This window comes from Macrobrachium nipponense, chromosome 39, assembly GCF_015104395.2.
Source record: "Macrobrachium nipponense isolate FS-2020 chromosome 39, ASM1510439v2, whole genome shotgun sequence".
NCBI lineage: Eukaryota > Metazoa > Arthropoda > Malacostraca > Decapoda > Palaemonidae > Macrobrachium > Macrobrachium nipponense.
Window position 1 is genome coordinate 5433022 of NC_061099.1, and position 17621 is coordinate 5450642.

Sequence of the window (17621 nt, forward strand, 5' to 3'; positions counted from 1 at the left end):
GTTAATTGACATAGGCCTATCATTTATGCCAAGCTTAAAACATTCTAGGCCTGCCGTAGGCTTACCTGACATTACTACATATATATATAGTTTACCTTAGTTATTAAGTTTATCCAGAGTGACATCTTAATCATACGTTAAAATTATATAATACTTACTTTTTTGCTAAGGTAAATGAACATCTTGGATAATTATTCGTAAACTATTCTCCAGCCATAGTCCTATACCTAGTTGGAGCACAGACGATTTTCAAAGCTTGACGCGAGGAATGTCACCAGCTGGGAGGCGTTCATTAAACTTTTCCACACTGTCAACGCAAGACAAAAAGTCGCAAAACTCATAACCTTTTTTGGAAATTTGTTTCATATTGATAAAAGAATTTTAATATTTATCTCTGTACTTTATATATTAAATAAAATTCATATAAAAATAAAATAGATACAAAATACTAAGTACGCAATAACCGAACTGTTTTGAGTGAACCGTACAAACGTTATAAACACATCGGAATGTTATTTCGGTGCATTATTTCCTTCGTAGGAGTCTGTCATCATCGAGATATTATGAATAAATCTAGTTTATCTTGCATATGTTCCATGTAATACTTGCTTTTGGTGCAAGCTATTAAAATAAATTCATTTCGCGTGAATTAAACAAGTCAAATAATTGCTAGACGGGCGAACGGTCTCTTCATTGTTTCCATGGTAACGTGTCATTCCTCGAGAAGTAAACATAAACCGGAGCTGGGCGCCAAACACAAACGTTTAATTGTTGTATTGACCTCACTAATCTTTGGTATATTCCAAAACTACTGTAGTTGAGAACATGAGATATAAACAAAATTAACATAATTTTTGCATCAATGGTTTCGTAACAAAGTACTGGAGACTGATAATCCTCATTTCAAAACGGTATTAGGAAAGCGGGGACGAACGAGCTGATATGCTAGATTGCTAGTTTACATAAAATGTACCAATAACCACGGTGGCATACTACTATGTACAATATCAGAGATGTACCAAAGCAGTATCAACGTACTCCTACCAACAATGATGCTGTCTTATATTGTCTCATCTTTCATCAATACACTGTCCTTAAATTACATAAATCACTAGCTTATACACCAGACCAGTAATTTTTCCTTCTGCATATTCATTTCATCATAACTTTGAATCACTCTTAAATCATCTATCTATATCATACTTTCTCAGCACCCTGTACAATGCCTCTCTCGCCATCATAAGCTTTGTCTATATTAGCAATGTGTTCAGCCAAAGCATTACTTATTTATGAAGCACTAGTTATCTTATTTACTGGTCAATTATTTGAAAGGTAACCTAATGAAGTTCGGCTCTCCCATTACATTAATTATGGCCACAAGAAATACTACATCATGAGATCAAGATTAATTTATTTGGTAGTCAAAACAAGTCAGTTCCATTAAACTTCATTTGAGGAAACAAATAAATGTACTACAGTAACAGTAATCTGCTCAAGTATCTAAAAAATCAATCTTAGCTGTTACAAGTGAGATGTAGGTAGTACATAGGTACTTGCTCTCTGATGGCCAACTCACGAGTTTGGGGCATGTTAAGATAGCACTGATTCTTGAATCAATTGCTTCGTAAGAGAGCACTGATTCTTGAATCAATTACAAAGTTTTCTTGACTGATAGCATACATTCCTTCTCAACATAATCATCCTTACCCCTTAATATAGTATTGGCAAGGATTATGGCTGTTAATTTTTGTAAAGATACATGAGCCACCGGCATAGCTTCTCAAAAGCATTAGGACAAGACCTTACTTTCAGTCACAGAAATTGTAGTTCCTTCATGAAATGGGCCAAATAACTTATAACAATCGAAATGTAATCCACCAGTGAGATAAAAAAAATGGATGAATTAATCAAAATTAATGAAGGATTCCTCCAAACGAAAAGCTTCCTTTGTCTCTGGTTATTTAGAATCACTAAAAGTGCACCGAATTTAGCAATATTGTACAAAATTACATGTTTTTCAATTTGAGTAGATTATACCACTGTTTCTCAATGTGGGTCATATAGCCCATTCCCTTCCCACCCCAGGAGACATGAAAAACTTTCAGGGGCTACCAGTTAAGAGAAAATGATTACCCAACTAGCTAACCTCATAAACAGCACAACAGCTCCATCAAGGTTCTGAAGCAAAGGATGCCAGAAGCTATGGAAGAGTAAAATAAAAAAAATAAAAAAATTGTAAGAATTGCCCAATACTAGAGAAAAATAAGTTGTTGATACTTGCCACCCACCAGCCTACTTTGATCAGTTGGGTTACTTCTTGACTTTTAAAATATTGCAATTCCCACGGTACCTATACAGAAAAGAGAAAATTATTTCTTGCTCTGACAACACTGGTCCTAATATAGACGAAGAGAGGACCTAACATCACAAGTTGGCAGTCTTGCAACTGTCACAAGAATCATATTGCCAAGCACTGAAAGATGTTGATTGTACGGTACATTAACTTGTCGTATGAATATTTGGGTTTTTTCAAAGGAAACCTTCCCCAAATTACGATGTTTTTCATTTACAACTGGAGTAGGTATATTTTGAATCCATACTTTTATCCAAACTACATCATCATTATATAAGTCAACTTACTTAACCAAAGAGCAGTAACTATTGGGGGCGGTTATGAGAACTCAAGAGGTTGGGAACCTCTGGCCTGTACCACCATACTAGTAGCCTAATGCTTTATCTCTTCGACAAATGTGCTTGAAATATCCACCACGTACTGTACTCCACTAGCTACTCTGAAGCACAGGATCTTGGTTTTAAGTAACAGAGAATTCTACCAACTGCTGTTCACTTGCTATGTTACATAAAATAAAAACTTACATAAAGAATGAAAATAAAAACACTAGTACTAGAACATTTTTATTTAGTTTTGTTTTACAGCCAAGGGTATAGTACAAAGCATATGCCATGATTTTTTCTAGCTTTCCCTAATACCCCAAATAGAATTCATATAAAGCTACCAATCATGTATATAATTCACAAAGCCTTACTTTTGAGATTGGAGAGTGACAACACTTTCCTCTCCACAGCCGTTTCAAAGTGGAATTTCCAACGCAAAAATACTTTCCCAAAAGTCAATGGTGTCCCATTAAAAATTGCCACCGCATCTTTCACAAGACGCTGCAATATGTCGTCACACATCATCACAAGAACTCCTTAAACAACGTCTAGTGAATTTCAGTAAGTTGTGATCACAGTTATTTTCAGTTTCAGACTGAAACAGCTTTTCTACAATAATAATAAATGAAGCACAGCATCATAATTATAAAAATAAACTATAATAGAGAAAGTATCATAGCTCAGAAGATGGCTTTCACAAATATTCATTTCAGGCTTCATCAGCTGAAGGGATCTGCTACCAACCATATTTTTGTAACATGGTTTAAGGCAAATGGTATGCTGTATATCCAGATACAGTACTGCATTTTGTTGCGAGATTAAGAAAATGTTCTTTATCTTATTGTGATATGAGCTTTTTAAAAAACTTCACAAGAAAATAAAAGCATCCAAGAGAAAATCACCTTTGACAAATCAGTTAAAAACTATGTCACAGGGAACAAAGAATCATGCTCCTTGATGGAACTAAAATTAGGTAAACACTTTTTATTTTCAGATTCATTTTCTCTTTCAGCTGACTAAGACTGAGCTGCTATTACCATTCCAGCTGCACAGGATGGGAAGTATAACACAATTGGGCAATACATTTCACAAAATTAAGTTCACCATTATCAATTCAGAAGGCAATGCCATCTAATAACAAGTCCACTGAAAAATGAACTTTGCCTACAGTATTGTGCAGATGGTTCAACGTTAAAAAAAAAAAAATACGGAAATGATAAAAATGAAAATTTAGGAAGTATGACAAGTGTTCACTTAAAAACTCAACTCTTTAGCACCTCAAGAAAAGTAAATGCTTGCTAAAGGAAAATAAATATAATTTTTATCTCAATATAAAATTCAAAATAATAAACACCAACTAAATATATGTCATTCCTTTCTGTTTCTTTTTCAAAACTTTCTTCGTTCCATACTTGTGGAAAATCCTATTAAGTGTGGATTAATTCTGGAGACTATTGTTGAATGCAGCTCACCACTATATACATGAAAGGTGCTGCTTTAAAACATACTACATACTGAGATAATGTCAACAGCAATCCCTTGTTGGTGTGAAAAGGTTGCAGAGATGCAACAATATATACTTCTGTGAAAATGGTACTTTCAAATTCAATGACACCTTTTGGAATAGACACTTAGACAGACAATTCAAGATGGTGGACACTTTTTGAACCAAACTTAAAGTGTTTACAAATATTTCTAATCAGAATGACTTTTTACATACAAAATGAAGTTATCACTTCCAATAAAGCATGCTACATTATGTAAGTGTCATGTACATTCAACAATTGTCTTGAAGAAAAAAGTAAAAAAGAAACAAAAAATAATATATCAATATCTAACATTGTAAATAAACCCTATACATATAATTTTGCTACTTTATGTACAAAATGAACCAATTCAATTAAATTTGGGAGTCCTTTTTAACTCTTGTTCCATCAAATCTTACTTCAACCATATTTCTTTAGCCTCAAAATATTTTAAGGTTAACCAAATTACTCAACTCTTCTTTACAATGATTTACATTTATATACCAATTTAAAATCATTTTACTTATTCAAATAGCCTTTGGTTTATCATGAAGTTCCATCTCTCAGCAAGTACAATGAAAGTGAACTTCTGATGACAAATTGGCCATTTTTACCAAACAGGAGCAAACAAACAATTCCTCTCAAGCACATTCCTCATTCAACCCTATTCAAACACCATCTTCATGTTGTAGGTGACATATGATACATCTAAAGTTGAGCTTTTGAAAAATCTCTATTAAGAACATGTAAATAAAAAAGAAAAAGAAAAAAGGAGAGATTCAAAATCCCCCAGCACTCAAAAGCTTTGAGCACTGTAAAGCCCTTGTTGAAGTGAATAACCACCGCCCACTCTTGTGCATGTCAAGTATTTAAAAAAAAAAAAAAAAAATACTAAGACCGTAAATATTGTTCCATTTGTGCTTGACAAAACACGAGTCTGAGAGAGTATGTTTTCATTAAAATGAGTGCGATCATCTTAATTCAAATGTAAGGACAGGTTATGAGCTTAAATGCTATTCCTGTTCATCACATTTTCTATGACATCACATTACAGGAACATACAAACATAAAAAGCAACTGAAAGACTTATATGGTTGACAGCATATCAAACACTACATATTTACACAAGATTTCCCTTTTACATTCAAAAGAGAAGGAACAAGCCAGTAAGTTCTCACCACCTCAACTCAAAAATCACAATCAATAACCTCTAAATGCCCATAAACTGTGTTTCTTCCTTTATTCTGAACAATTTTATAATTGAAATGGTGGTATTCAAATAAATGATGTTGCTATCTTCTTGATAACAACCATTTTGAAAAGTCCATTATGATAGCCAAAGAAGCCTCAGTTAATGCACAAATCAACCTAAAAGGTTTAAAGGGAAAATCTACTTTAAACCTTAAAAGAATAGCACTTTGGAAGTCATGATAAAATGTTAACAATAAAGTTGTAAATACTCTCGGTAGAAATAATCCTTCAGTACATAACATAAATCACAAATGAATAAAAGAATACTAATGTTAAGAAGACTGCCCAGACAGAACAAACAAGAATTCATGGGAGATATGGCATGATGACAAAGGTGAAAAGAACATAAAATTCTAAACACCATTTACCAGAAGAAAAAAGGCAAATTTAGTTTGAAAAAGACTGCAAAGCATGGCACATCTGTCTGTTTGTATATCTCTTCACATTTCTGTTAAAAAAAATGTAAACCTGGAACTGCCTACTTTGATAGGAGGGGTCTTAAAGGCAAGTGTGTGAGCTTTGATACTACTGGAGCCACATTTAAACTTCACAAGTTTTATAATACAGAGAGAGAAAAATTTCTGAACATGAATTCTAATATCATATCTGAGAAATGCAAGATCTTAATTCTGTACGATATCTCTTTACATGAAACCTCTTTATTATATCTATTTCAGGCCAAATTAAAGCTCGTGTTGTTTGACTTGACTACTCTACTTCCATCTCTGTAAAGAAATGATAATTACAACAGAAAAAAATAATCATTCAATTACATACATTGCATTTTAATCTGCAGATATAGAAAAAGTTACACATCCAAAGCAACTGCTAAATGAGTACCAAGACAGTGACTGAATGCAAAATAAGATGTCCCAGCTTAACACAAGTGGTAAAACGTCCTTCTGCTCCAGCAGGTGAAGTACAGTTTGCAGTGTTTGGAGATAGGTTTCCTATTTAAATGAAGGTGTTTAAAAAATAATACATTTTGAGAAATTTTGAAAAGTACGTACATCAACTATTGCATCTATTCATGATGGGAATATCAAGATGGGATAAGAGGATATATGTCTTCTGTGCTGGGTTGGGAATGAAATTACTAAGAGATCTTGAAGTACTCAGTAATGGGTATGGCTGAAAGTTGGGATATTGGAGTCGGACAAATCTTAACACTCAGGAAACTAGTTATAACCACTCCCCACTCCACCTGTTGACATCGAGAACCCATGACACACAAGTCAACCTGAAATGTTAGAATATGACGATAGAAAAAATAGTTCTTGGAAACTGTACAACCTAATGAAGTTGGTGTATGTAAAGAGAAGCAAGGCCAGATTATCAGCTTTAGATCCTGCGAGAGACACAAATTGATGACATCATTCACGGAAGTTTGAACAATATGGTGAATTAGGAAAGGGGGCAAGTAAACATGTACGTCTTCATTGTTTCTCCTGGAGTTGCAAATTGAAAAGAACCCTGGAAAATTAAAAGGCTTGAAACCTCTTCTAAAATAATCAAAGCCTTTTTCTTAGTTCTACAAAATCAATGATAACATCATCTTTCTGAAAAACACAAATCCTAAATTGGAATTGTTAAGTAATACGCTTTTTGAATGAAGAGTGTCAGTCCAATTTAATACTATCTAATTTTTAACTCCATATAGTATCATTTATTTTAGACAAAGGGATTTAATGATACTGAACAACCACTCAAAAAATGTACACATTACTAATATGTACTGGGTTCATATAATTTATGGAATGAATACTTAATCCATAACATAAAAGATTTTTGAGGATAATAATGCTGGGAGCCTCTACAGACAATGAAGCTGATGAATATAAATAAAAATTTGTGGTGGCATGTTTTCAAAAAGCTTAGTGGTTGCTAACTCAAGTGTTCTACTCAGAAAAGTTGTATTATTAAGTAGAGAAATGGTAAAGATTCTCTTATCATGATTATGCAGTAGGAGAGTTTTCTAATTAACTCTACGGCATCTTTACATATTGTACATTACAGGAGCTTTCCAGGTAGTGTAAAATATTGGGAGTAAAATTATTTAGTTGATAAAAATCATGGTCTATCCTTTTCAAGTGTAGTCAATATTTTAAACTTTTGTTTCGATCTGGTATCTTTATAGAACATGAAAGCTGTTGCTCAGTGGTCTGGGTAAACTACCTTTTACTATATCCAATTACCCAAAGACACTTAAAGCCCCAAGCATCCATCCCAAAGGGGTACAATGTATAAGCAAGGGTAAGGTGCCATTTAAATCAAGATTTGTACCTTGTGATCTCACAAATAATCCAGGGTTTGTTGTCTATCCAACTGTCCTTCATAAGCAGTTTATGCACAATTGAAAGGTGGTCACCAAACTAAGTGCATCCTTAACTAACAAAGGAGCAAGATAAATACAGCAAGTCAAAGTCATTAACATTTAGGAATGCTGTATTCTCCCAGATAAAGCTTTTCATGGAGAAGAAAAATTATTCATACAATGGCATGGCCAAGAGTCGGCCTTTGTTTTACTCTGGCAGCATGCCATCAAGTTCTGGTGGAAATGAGGCAACAAACATTAAAGATCAATTTTGCCCATTGCCCTTAACCTTGAAATTAATTATAATTATTTAATGATTAGTATTATAATTCATTTCAGTTACCAGCCTTACAATGAAAAACTTATAATTATGACCAGGCTGCCACTTTACAATCAAATCCAAAGCTAAGTAGTCTACCGAGTCCTGTTCAATTTTGTGACAGGCCAGCAGGCACAATAGTACGTACTTAATTACAGCTCACAGGAATAATTAGTCCAGTAAAGAAAAGAAACTGTCACCTGGTCAAACCCTAAAACCTTGTAGCCATGATACATAATGCTCTTGCTCTCTGTTTTCTTTGACGGGAATCTAAATTATAATTGGGTACATTGGCATTCTTAAAAACAATTCACTTCTGCTGAATATTGTAACGCAACATGGTACCGACGACGTGAACTTCAAAATATATAAGACAACAAAATATCAATACCAATGTCACAGTCATTTAACAATGACTGCTAACAGCTGCTTAAAAGCAAAATAAAGAAAATGGATTAACAACTGAACATTTGTCAGAGTAATGAAGATGTGTACTCAAGATCAGGAGGGCCTGTCACCTAAATGTGATGAAGGAAGCCCTCTCACGCTACCTATGATCATCATAATAGTTCACATTCTGCAGTTACTTTATTTGTACACGGACATTACATTCTTGTTAAGCAAGATAGGTTGGCATTTCAAAGTTATCAAAGAGACTAGCATACCATGATACCATAATTTTTTGACATCCAGTAAAGTAATATGACCAATATGTAATGCTTAAGAAAATTAACATATAATATATCTATAGTCTATAAAATTGCAACGATAAAACAAACTCAACTGTTATTTTCTCATTAAAGAAAATGGTTCTTCTGGGTAATAAAACTGTAATACTGGAGTAAAAAAAATTTTGTGAACTTAACAAAAAACTATTACTGTGAAAAAAAATGATGCAATATCTTGAAGTGTTACATTTCATAATATATTAATTAATATGAAAGAAAATCTTAACATTATTGGCAAAATATGAAAAAGAGCATAATATGCATTACACAGAGATATACTACATGTTTATTACAGATTAAGGAAGAGACCAAATGTCAACACTTAAGATACTTTATGATGTCAAGACTGATTTGAACTTAGAACTTCATTTTGTATAATAATTTTCTCTATTTTAATATAATTTGTATACCTCAATGACATATTTTTACTCAATATTATGAATAACCATGACTCCCTGACATTTTGTGTTTGATTATACAAAGTACTAACTCACTGCACTGCAATTCCTACAAAGAAATGCACACTTTCAAGAACTAAAGTTAACCAACAAATCCTTTTTAAGAATTGTATCCTCACTTAACTGAAAACATGCCACCACTTCTTATTTTCAAACTATTTGGAATCAAAATGAGAATAAAGGAGACAAAAGTTACTCTGATATCATAAGAGGTATAAGAGCAATGGTTTGCAAAATAAAGAGTAAAGGCCTTGCTTATCTCTACAGAAATTACTGCAATACATTGAACTGCCCAATAATGGAAGCTAACCACATTCAGCAGAGTTCAGTATGTTACGTATTCATAATAACAGGAGGACCAAATCGGAAGTGCTTTAATAAATATCCGTTATTTTGTGTTTTAATAAATATCAGTCATTTTATCTGAACAGTTAGTCTATCCAACTCCTTCCCAACTTTCACAAAATAAAATATACATATACTGTACATATATTGTACTACATTCATAAATTATCGAAGCATCCTTTGCTAACAAATTATTGAAAACATAATGCCTAACCACACTGATAGTACAGAGAAACCTTACTACAGAAAAGGAATGTTTCTATTCAAAACCAAAGCCAACTTCAATTAGTACTTATTTCCCTTGTTCAAGGACAGTGAAATTACATCCCCTCATGCATCCTATATAGTATATTCTATTATAAAACATTACACCAAAATTCATGCATTTACTTGATTTTAACATTGGAGTTCTGAGGCAAATCTATGGAAGATAATACCAGCTTAAATTCCGAGACCAAGTCTCTTAAAAAGTATTGTGCTTTTAGTGTTAACCTTTTAAAAACATTAGTGATGTTTATCATAAGTTTTTATACATCTATATGCAAAGTTTTACTAATACTGTAACAGAAAAATTTTGCCTTTAAAAATCTATTATTTAACTCTTAAAGTGGGTCACAAAGATGCACCTAAGCAATTTTCATAAAACTTTTTACAAATTACCTATGATCTTCCAATAACCAGCAAATATTCCTGGCCACCAGCTATAGTAGCAATCTATATTTCGTCCATTACCATTGCTAACAAAAAAGGTTTAACCACACCAACCTAGCAATTCTCAGCCTGAATAGTCTCCAAGCTGTGAACACCATCCTTCTACCATTTGCAATCACCAGAATCTTCTACCAACATCTGTCATCACTGATTTGTTCTTATAAAAGAAATATACCTGGCGTACTTTCAAGAAATATAACCTGGTATGTATATGTTTAACAGGCTGCTGTTCCTTATGTACTACTGATGGCTAAAGTATAAGTGCAAGACTTAAAATGATTTTTTGATCATATATTACTCACTCCTGTTAATTGTTGAAACACCAAATCAACACTTACATTTCCAAAAAATTTTAAGAATAAAGTTGGGGCCACTTCGACACGAGTTAAACAATACCTAAAAGAAAATAAAAATTTTGTTCTATTCAGAGACATCTCTGTTGTGTAGCTCTCTCTAAGTAAGCAAACCAATTATAACATCTCACTTAAACTATTATGGCCAATGGGAATAAGATAACTGGGGATATTTCACAATTTGCTTCTAAAATAAAATCACTTTCACTTTCAAAATTACTAATGTTATATACTGCTTTTTCCAGGCAGCAAGACCACATAGCAAAGACCCAACTACCTATGGAAGTTCAATTTTCTTACATGGATTTACTCTTTCAAGTTAAGAATAATTCTAATTAAGTAATACAACAAGGAATTTACACAAATGAAGATAATTTATATCTTAGGAGATACAAATGGGAAACATTAGTGGAAGCAGTGGAATATGGCACACAAGGGAAAAAATATTCAAAAGTTTCAAATGTAAGTATGGATAAAGAATGAATTCTGTAACCAGCATATGCCAAGAAGACTATCACATTGCCAGATGAATGGTAAAAGAAAATTTCCACGAAAGAATTTCTTTCGCCTACTATATAATATGCAGTTTCAATAAAACCCTCCAGTAAAATGCACACATAACAGGAGATGGACCTTGGAAGCCATTTGACATGCTGATATGAGTACTGCACAATGACACATACTTCACTTCACAAGACTGTACAAATGATCTTGTTCATAACACCCCTTTAAAAACCAGAACTGTAATCTTGTTTTTGGTCATGAGTGTTATTCTAAGACATAAACAGTTTGAAAAAAAAATCCATAAATCACAATGTAAAGGGAATACTCTCAGCTACTACATGATTTAGGAAAGTTTCTCCTAAAACCACATTCTTAGCTTGGGCTATTTCAGTACCCATCGACTGCAGATGTTAAGCAAACCTTATCCTGTTGACTGAATAATAAATATAAGGACATAATCCTCATTATTAACCACTGAAAAACTTGACGAAGTAATGTTATATTTTCAAATGACTAACCACAGGATTACAAAGAATCATTCAAGAAAAATTGAATGAACACAAAATTAGTCGATTTGTAAATCAAGTAGCCCTACACCTACTATTCTGACTGGATAACATCAATCCTGTTATTACTCCAAAATAACACATACATCAATTGCTAGTCAACATACATTGTGTTGAGAATATAAAATTTAAAAAAAGCATATCCCTACACTCTTTTCCAATATAGTCACCCTCTCACTGTCCTCTTAACTAAACCATAACAGCTACAAAATGTAGCACGCATGAGTTCTCCTGTGAGGAGAAAAAACTATCAGGTTGTAAATATTCAACAGGCATGTAAAATACAAGGTTAGCATATTCCCCAGTGAATAATGTACAAAGTTTTGGGTGTATGCATATAGTACTCAGCAAAACAAACCCTCACTCACTTTCTTTATACTAAACAAATAATATAATCTGGTTAAAATGTTTTAACTGCACTGCTTTCACAGTGGTATCAATACCTTAAAAATATAAGGCTTCAAAATAAATAAAATGAGAGAGAGAGAGAGAGAGAGAGAGAGAGAGAGAGAGAGAGAGAGAGAGAGAGAGAGAGAGAGAGAGAGAGAGAGAGAGAGATACATTAGCAATTTTCTCCAACAAAACTGCAAAGGGAACAGGTAAAAAATAGAGGAAAACCCATAGCATATGACAATTATCTCAGTAAATGATACTATGGACTTCTTATACCATGATGTTCTTGCAGGAATGAAAATAGTCTGCAATCCACTAGTATTATCTGTAAATACATTGTTTATCTACTACAGTACAGCATTACAAATCCACCACAATCCTTTTAATATATTAAATGTTGTTTACATCTTTATTGCATTTTATTTGTAATCCTGAAAACTTGGCTCTTACTTAGAACAATGGTGACTGATTAGCTACAAATGTTTCTTCGTCAAAATAACTTTGCTTGTGAGTCACTTGTATGGTTAATAACTGTTTATGAAGAGAGAGAGGCCATTCAACACTTCTGTTCTCTATGAATTTACATTAATGGAGGGGGGGACTTGGAGATTCCAGTGCAGATTCAGGGATCTTCAACATGCATTGAATTATGCAGCTTTTCAATGTTGTCAAATGCTGAGCATATATTTGGCTTCAAACAATTTAAATTACAGTACACAGAATAGTTGCTTAGCACCAAATCTTTTTGGCTTTTATGTATTCAATATACATATTTCTCTCCAGAAAATAGGAACTCTTTATGTACTATGCCTCAAGTATTTACTTTCATGACGGCATCTTTTGCAGTGCAGATGTTTTGGAACATATGGTCTGATTTCCCCACTTAAGTCCTAGTACTGTACTGTATTTTGAGCCTTAGGGGTAGGAGTTAGTCCCCAGAACTTTATTTTTTTCAATTTTATGCATGCACCTTAATTTTTCTTACTGGGTTAGTTAGAAACACCTTCTTTATGAAGTAAAATAACCACTTGAATGGATGTGAAGTCACACTAAATTTCACGAGTGTGTGGTATCCACAAAGTGAATGCAGATACCATTCATTTAAGATGATGACTACACTTTACAGTCTTCACAGGAATGGCCCAAGGAGTTAAGAATCATGCCTATATTTCCTGTGCCCAAGGAGTTAAGAATCATGTCTATATTTAAGAGCTGAAAGAGCTTGCATACACCCAAAATTATGAACATTACTCATTGTGAAATCAAAGATAAATCTTTTCAGAAAACTACTTCAATAACAAATGTATTAACATAGCATATTACCTTGAATACCATTTAATCAATGTAAAACCTTAAGTATTTAAAATGACATGCCAAAGTGAAAAACCAAATCCAAACTTGATAATTCCGATTTTGTCACATGTATACAGTAATTAGTAAAGCATATCCTTCAGGGCCAGACAGAGCAAATAATGTGCCATCTTAACTCATTACATTGGTGAAATGCTCTTCAAACTTTAAGGATTCATAATAGCATCAACTTTAAGCAATACAAAAATGGTTGGAGACAGAATCCCAAGACCCAGTATCAATGGACAAAAAGCATAAAATTTAAAGAGGAAAACAAGTCCTCAAGAAATTATATACTTCACCTATTTAACATTACAGCATCACAACCAGTTAAGATTCTTCATGAAAAACTTCAATGTATGAGAGTGCTAAATGTGAGATAATGAGTTAACTTTATTTGTAAAAAAGTGTAAAGTAAACATTTTTATGAGCTAAATAAAAATTCAATAGTTTGAAAGCAAATTGACTACTAAATATACCTTACAAAACTGAGCTCTTGATAATATTCATGTAACTACTAAAGCAAGGGTACAATGAAGATAAAAAAAATAACAGAGACTACAGCAAACAACTCCAAAAAAACTGGGTCATAAAGTCCTGCAACTAATCTATAGGACGGATTGCAATGCCAAGCTGATTAACTCCACCAAACCACTTCTATTGCTACGCTGGTCCTGATAAGTATGCTCAACTTACCTGCAGACAAGATTTTTAAGAAAAACACAATGGCATCATCAGACTATATACTTTTATCTATTCCTTTATAAAGGCATTCACAGTCTATGCCCATATGTTATGGCCCTCACGATAAATCAAACGCCCATGCATTTACATCTGAGAAATCCCTTTCATTCTGGCATGAAATTGTCGCAAGTGCTTTTATAACAGCATTTGTACAAAATACCATACAGTACTTTTGTAGTGAGATTCAGAAAGCTCCTAATCATGTGTGATTTACTGTAAGCCTTTCACTAATAGCCTAGAAATCTTATCTGAGTCAGCTACCAGAAAATGGCTCATTCATAATAAAGAGTTCATAAATACAATCTGATTTGGTCTTAAAACTAAGGAACTCTTTCACAGCAATCTGAGATATTTTTAGTGTCAAAAGTATATGAAACATGAGATCTTACATCAGGTTGAAGCAAGTCTTGATAATTCATTGAAATGAATGTACTGTAAGCCAATCAACTTCAGTGAACAAAGATCAGCTTGTGAAAAACAAAATGCACAATAAATTTTGAACATTTTGCTACAACCTAACATAGTCTGCAAGTATTAAAGCTTCAATAATCTTTAAACTATCAATCTTCAATAAAATATTTTGAGACTTTGTTCCCAAATATCATACAAAACAAAGTCAGATTGGAAATAATGTCTTCTATAGCGGTCAAGTTAAGTTTAATTTCACCTACCGTTTGATGCCATGTAACAATTTTCTCATTACCAAAAATTAAATTGTGATTTTATCAACCAGTTTAAATTTTCCAAACCAAGAAAATATTAAAAGGCAAAAAAGGCCAGCTTCAAAAGTTTAAGTTTAACTTGATCACTACAAAAGCCACATATAATTTGACATTCAGAATTCTATAAATAAACCCTAAAGTAATGAGTATCATGCTCTGAAAATATAAACATACTTTGACTGAAAAGACTAGGAAAATACCATTAGAGCTCCATGTCCCTTCATCACCTATGGACTTTCATTAGCAAAGATTTTTCTTTAAGTCTCTCTTAAATCGTCATGATATTATGGCAGATGACAGCAAACATAGTAACGACAATCTCAATGTTCGGCAAAAAATCTAGTCTAATATTCACACATTCGGCAACACTCACAGGAAGGGATGGCAGAAACAGAGAAATGCAAATTGATCAAGCTAACTAGAGACTGTGGGGACATCATCACGCTTGTTGGTAACCCAAGCCCTGTTGCTTGATAGCCATTTCAATGGCTTGGTCTACAAAATATTTGTCGTTGTTGTTTTCGTTTTCAGTTTTGTTATTAGGAGTATCCACTACTTGTCTCTCAGCAGAACCTCTACTTTCAGTATCCTCAGTCATACAGCCATTCTGGTCCCCAACTACAGAGTTTTTATTGTTGTCTAGAACAGATTCTTCCTCTTCAGAATTTATATCTTTCCTAGGTACCGCAGCATCACAGGCATGCTCATCACAGTCTGGCTCTTGAGGCCGTTGGGGCGGAATCAGGTGAGGGGAAACAGGTTGGGGGCATGGGGGAGCAACAGGTTCAGTGGGAGTAGCCGGCATAGCTGGCATTGTGGGAATGACAGGTACTCGCGGCAAGGGTCTGCTGATCATGTGTGTCATGTGCAAGTGAGTTTCATGAGACAGATCATCAGGAACTGGATCTTCCCCAAGGTCACTGTCATCATCTGAAGAATCATAGTCGGTGGTGGTTCCACCACTTTCTAAAGCGTCGTAATGATAAGGAGGCAGAAAAAGTCCTTTGTGGTGCATAGCTGCAGTCAGTGCCTCATTTTCTAATGCACGTTGCTGGGCCTCATCTGCCTCGCGCTCTTCATCGTCACTTAAACTTAAGACTAACAAGGGATGGATCCCTTGACTTCTTTCTGTGACTGGAGAGAACCCCATGTTTTCTAACATTCGGTTAACAGTGTTATCAAATATACTTCGACACAACTGTCTTGTATGCCATCTCAATATACCAGCATCAGGGTCTGGAGGAACTTGCTGACCCTCCTTCATACAGTCACTTGGGCGCAAACCACTATCTGGAGGAGGGGGTGCAGTCATCATACCATATGTTGTGGGATATGGTGCTGGCATGATGGGTGGCATTAAATCCGGTCGTGGGCGCGCTCTGGGATCCATAAAAGCTGCTCTTTCTAAAGTACCAGGCAATAAACCTTCTCGATGGTCTAAAACGCCATCTTCTTGACTGCCTTCACTATTCACATCACTAGACTGTGAATCTTGGCTCTCATCATGAAGATCAGTTGAGCACTCACCTAAATTCTGAGTCATATTATTTAAAGTGTGTTCGTAATTCTTTATTTCCCAAGCATATCTTGCCTTCTTGAATGGGCGTGGAGGAGGCCCAATACCGGACTTGCTTCTGAATCCAGGCCTCCGAACATATCCTCCCGGTTCCTTTGGTCCTTCTGTTCCCAGCTGATTTGGTATGTATATAGGTAACATAGGATGTAATCTTTCATCGTCAAGTCCTTTGGTTTCATCCGCTCGATCAGTGGATGAATTTGTGCGCAACTCAGTCTGTCCATGCTCCTGCTGTACCTCTGATTCATGATCACCTTTATTGGGGCGGGGATCTTCTGTCTCAACCTCATGTGACTCCTTCTCGTTCATTGTCCACAGGAGGAAATGTAGCACCTGAAAAAATTGAATAAGTTTTATATTTAAAATGAAGTTTTTATGATAAAACAAAGTTTAATGTATACTTACCTGGCAGGTATATATATATAGCTATATTCTCTGTTCCACCTGGCAGAAATTTTCAAAACTCGCGGCAATCGCTAGTAACCTATTAGTAGTTCAGGCAACCACCACCCCGTTACCGTGGCGCTAGCGCTAGGAACCGTTCCCAATTGGGCCAGATTTTTCTCTGAACCCTGTCCCCTGAGGGGAGGCGGGTGGGAATTAAATTATATATACCTGCCGGTAAGTATACATTAAACTTTGTTTTATCATAAAAACTTCATTTTAATGTATGACACTTACCTGGCAGGTATATATATAGCTGATTGACACATTTGGAGGTGGGTCAAGGACAGCAACATTCTTAGAGTATAAAAATATTATTAAAATATTATTAAAACTACCAGGTTCCTTACCTGCTAAGGTAGCTGACTTCATAGGTCCTGCCTCTAAGCCTGCTTAAACCTTAGTAGCTCTCAACAAGGAAGTGTCCTGTATGTTGAAGAAGCTAAGACTGGAACTGACAACTGGACGTGACCAATGTGTTGACAGATCCTTACAGCCCTCTTATGCCACGGCATTCAAGCTAGTAAACAGATCATTTACCTGAACTACACACACCATCACCAGATAATACCAACACGACTGAGAAAAGTACCGCACCCTTTTCTCAGACGACCAAAAAACACAAACACCATCACCTAATA

General features: G+C 34.5%; 2 protein-coding genes across 5 annotated transcripts in view; both read right to left on the minus strand.

Annotated features, from left to right (window-relative positions):
• Positions 1-316, minus strand: part of LOC135210063 (WD repeat-containing protein 35-like) — a 103448-nt gene extending 103132 nt beyond the window's left edge. Inside the window, exon 1 of the mRNA XM_064242859.1 lies at positions 159-316. Within this exon, the coding sequence (XP_064098929.1) occupies positions 159-182 (24 nt within the window). The 5' untranslated portion in view covers positions 183-316. The remainder of the gene's footprint in view (positions 1-158) is intronic.
• A 2587-nt stretch (positions 317-2903) lies between these two features.
• The window catches only part of LOC135210065 (uncharacterized), a 49620-nt gene continuing 34902 nt past the window's right edge, over positions 2904-17621 (minus strand). For all 4 annotated transcript variants that reach the window (XM_064242861.1, XM_064242862.1, XM_064242863.1 and 1 more), the window contains exon 2: positions 2904-16869. In XM_064242861.1, coding sequence (XP_064098931.1) covers positions 15400-16869 — 1470 coding nt within the window. In that variant the 3' untranslated portion in view covers positions 2904-15399. The remainder of the gene's footprint in view (positions 16870-17621) is intronic.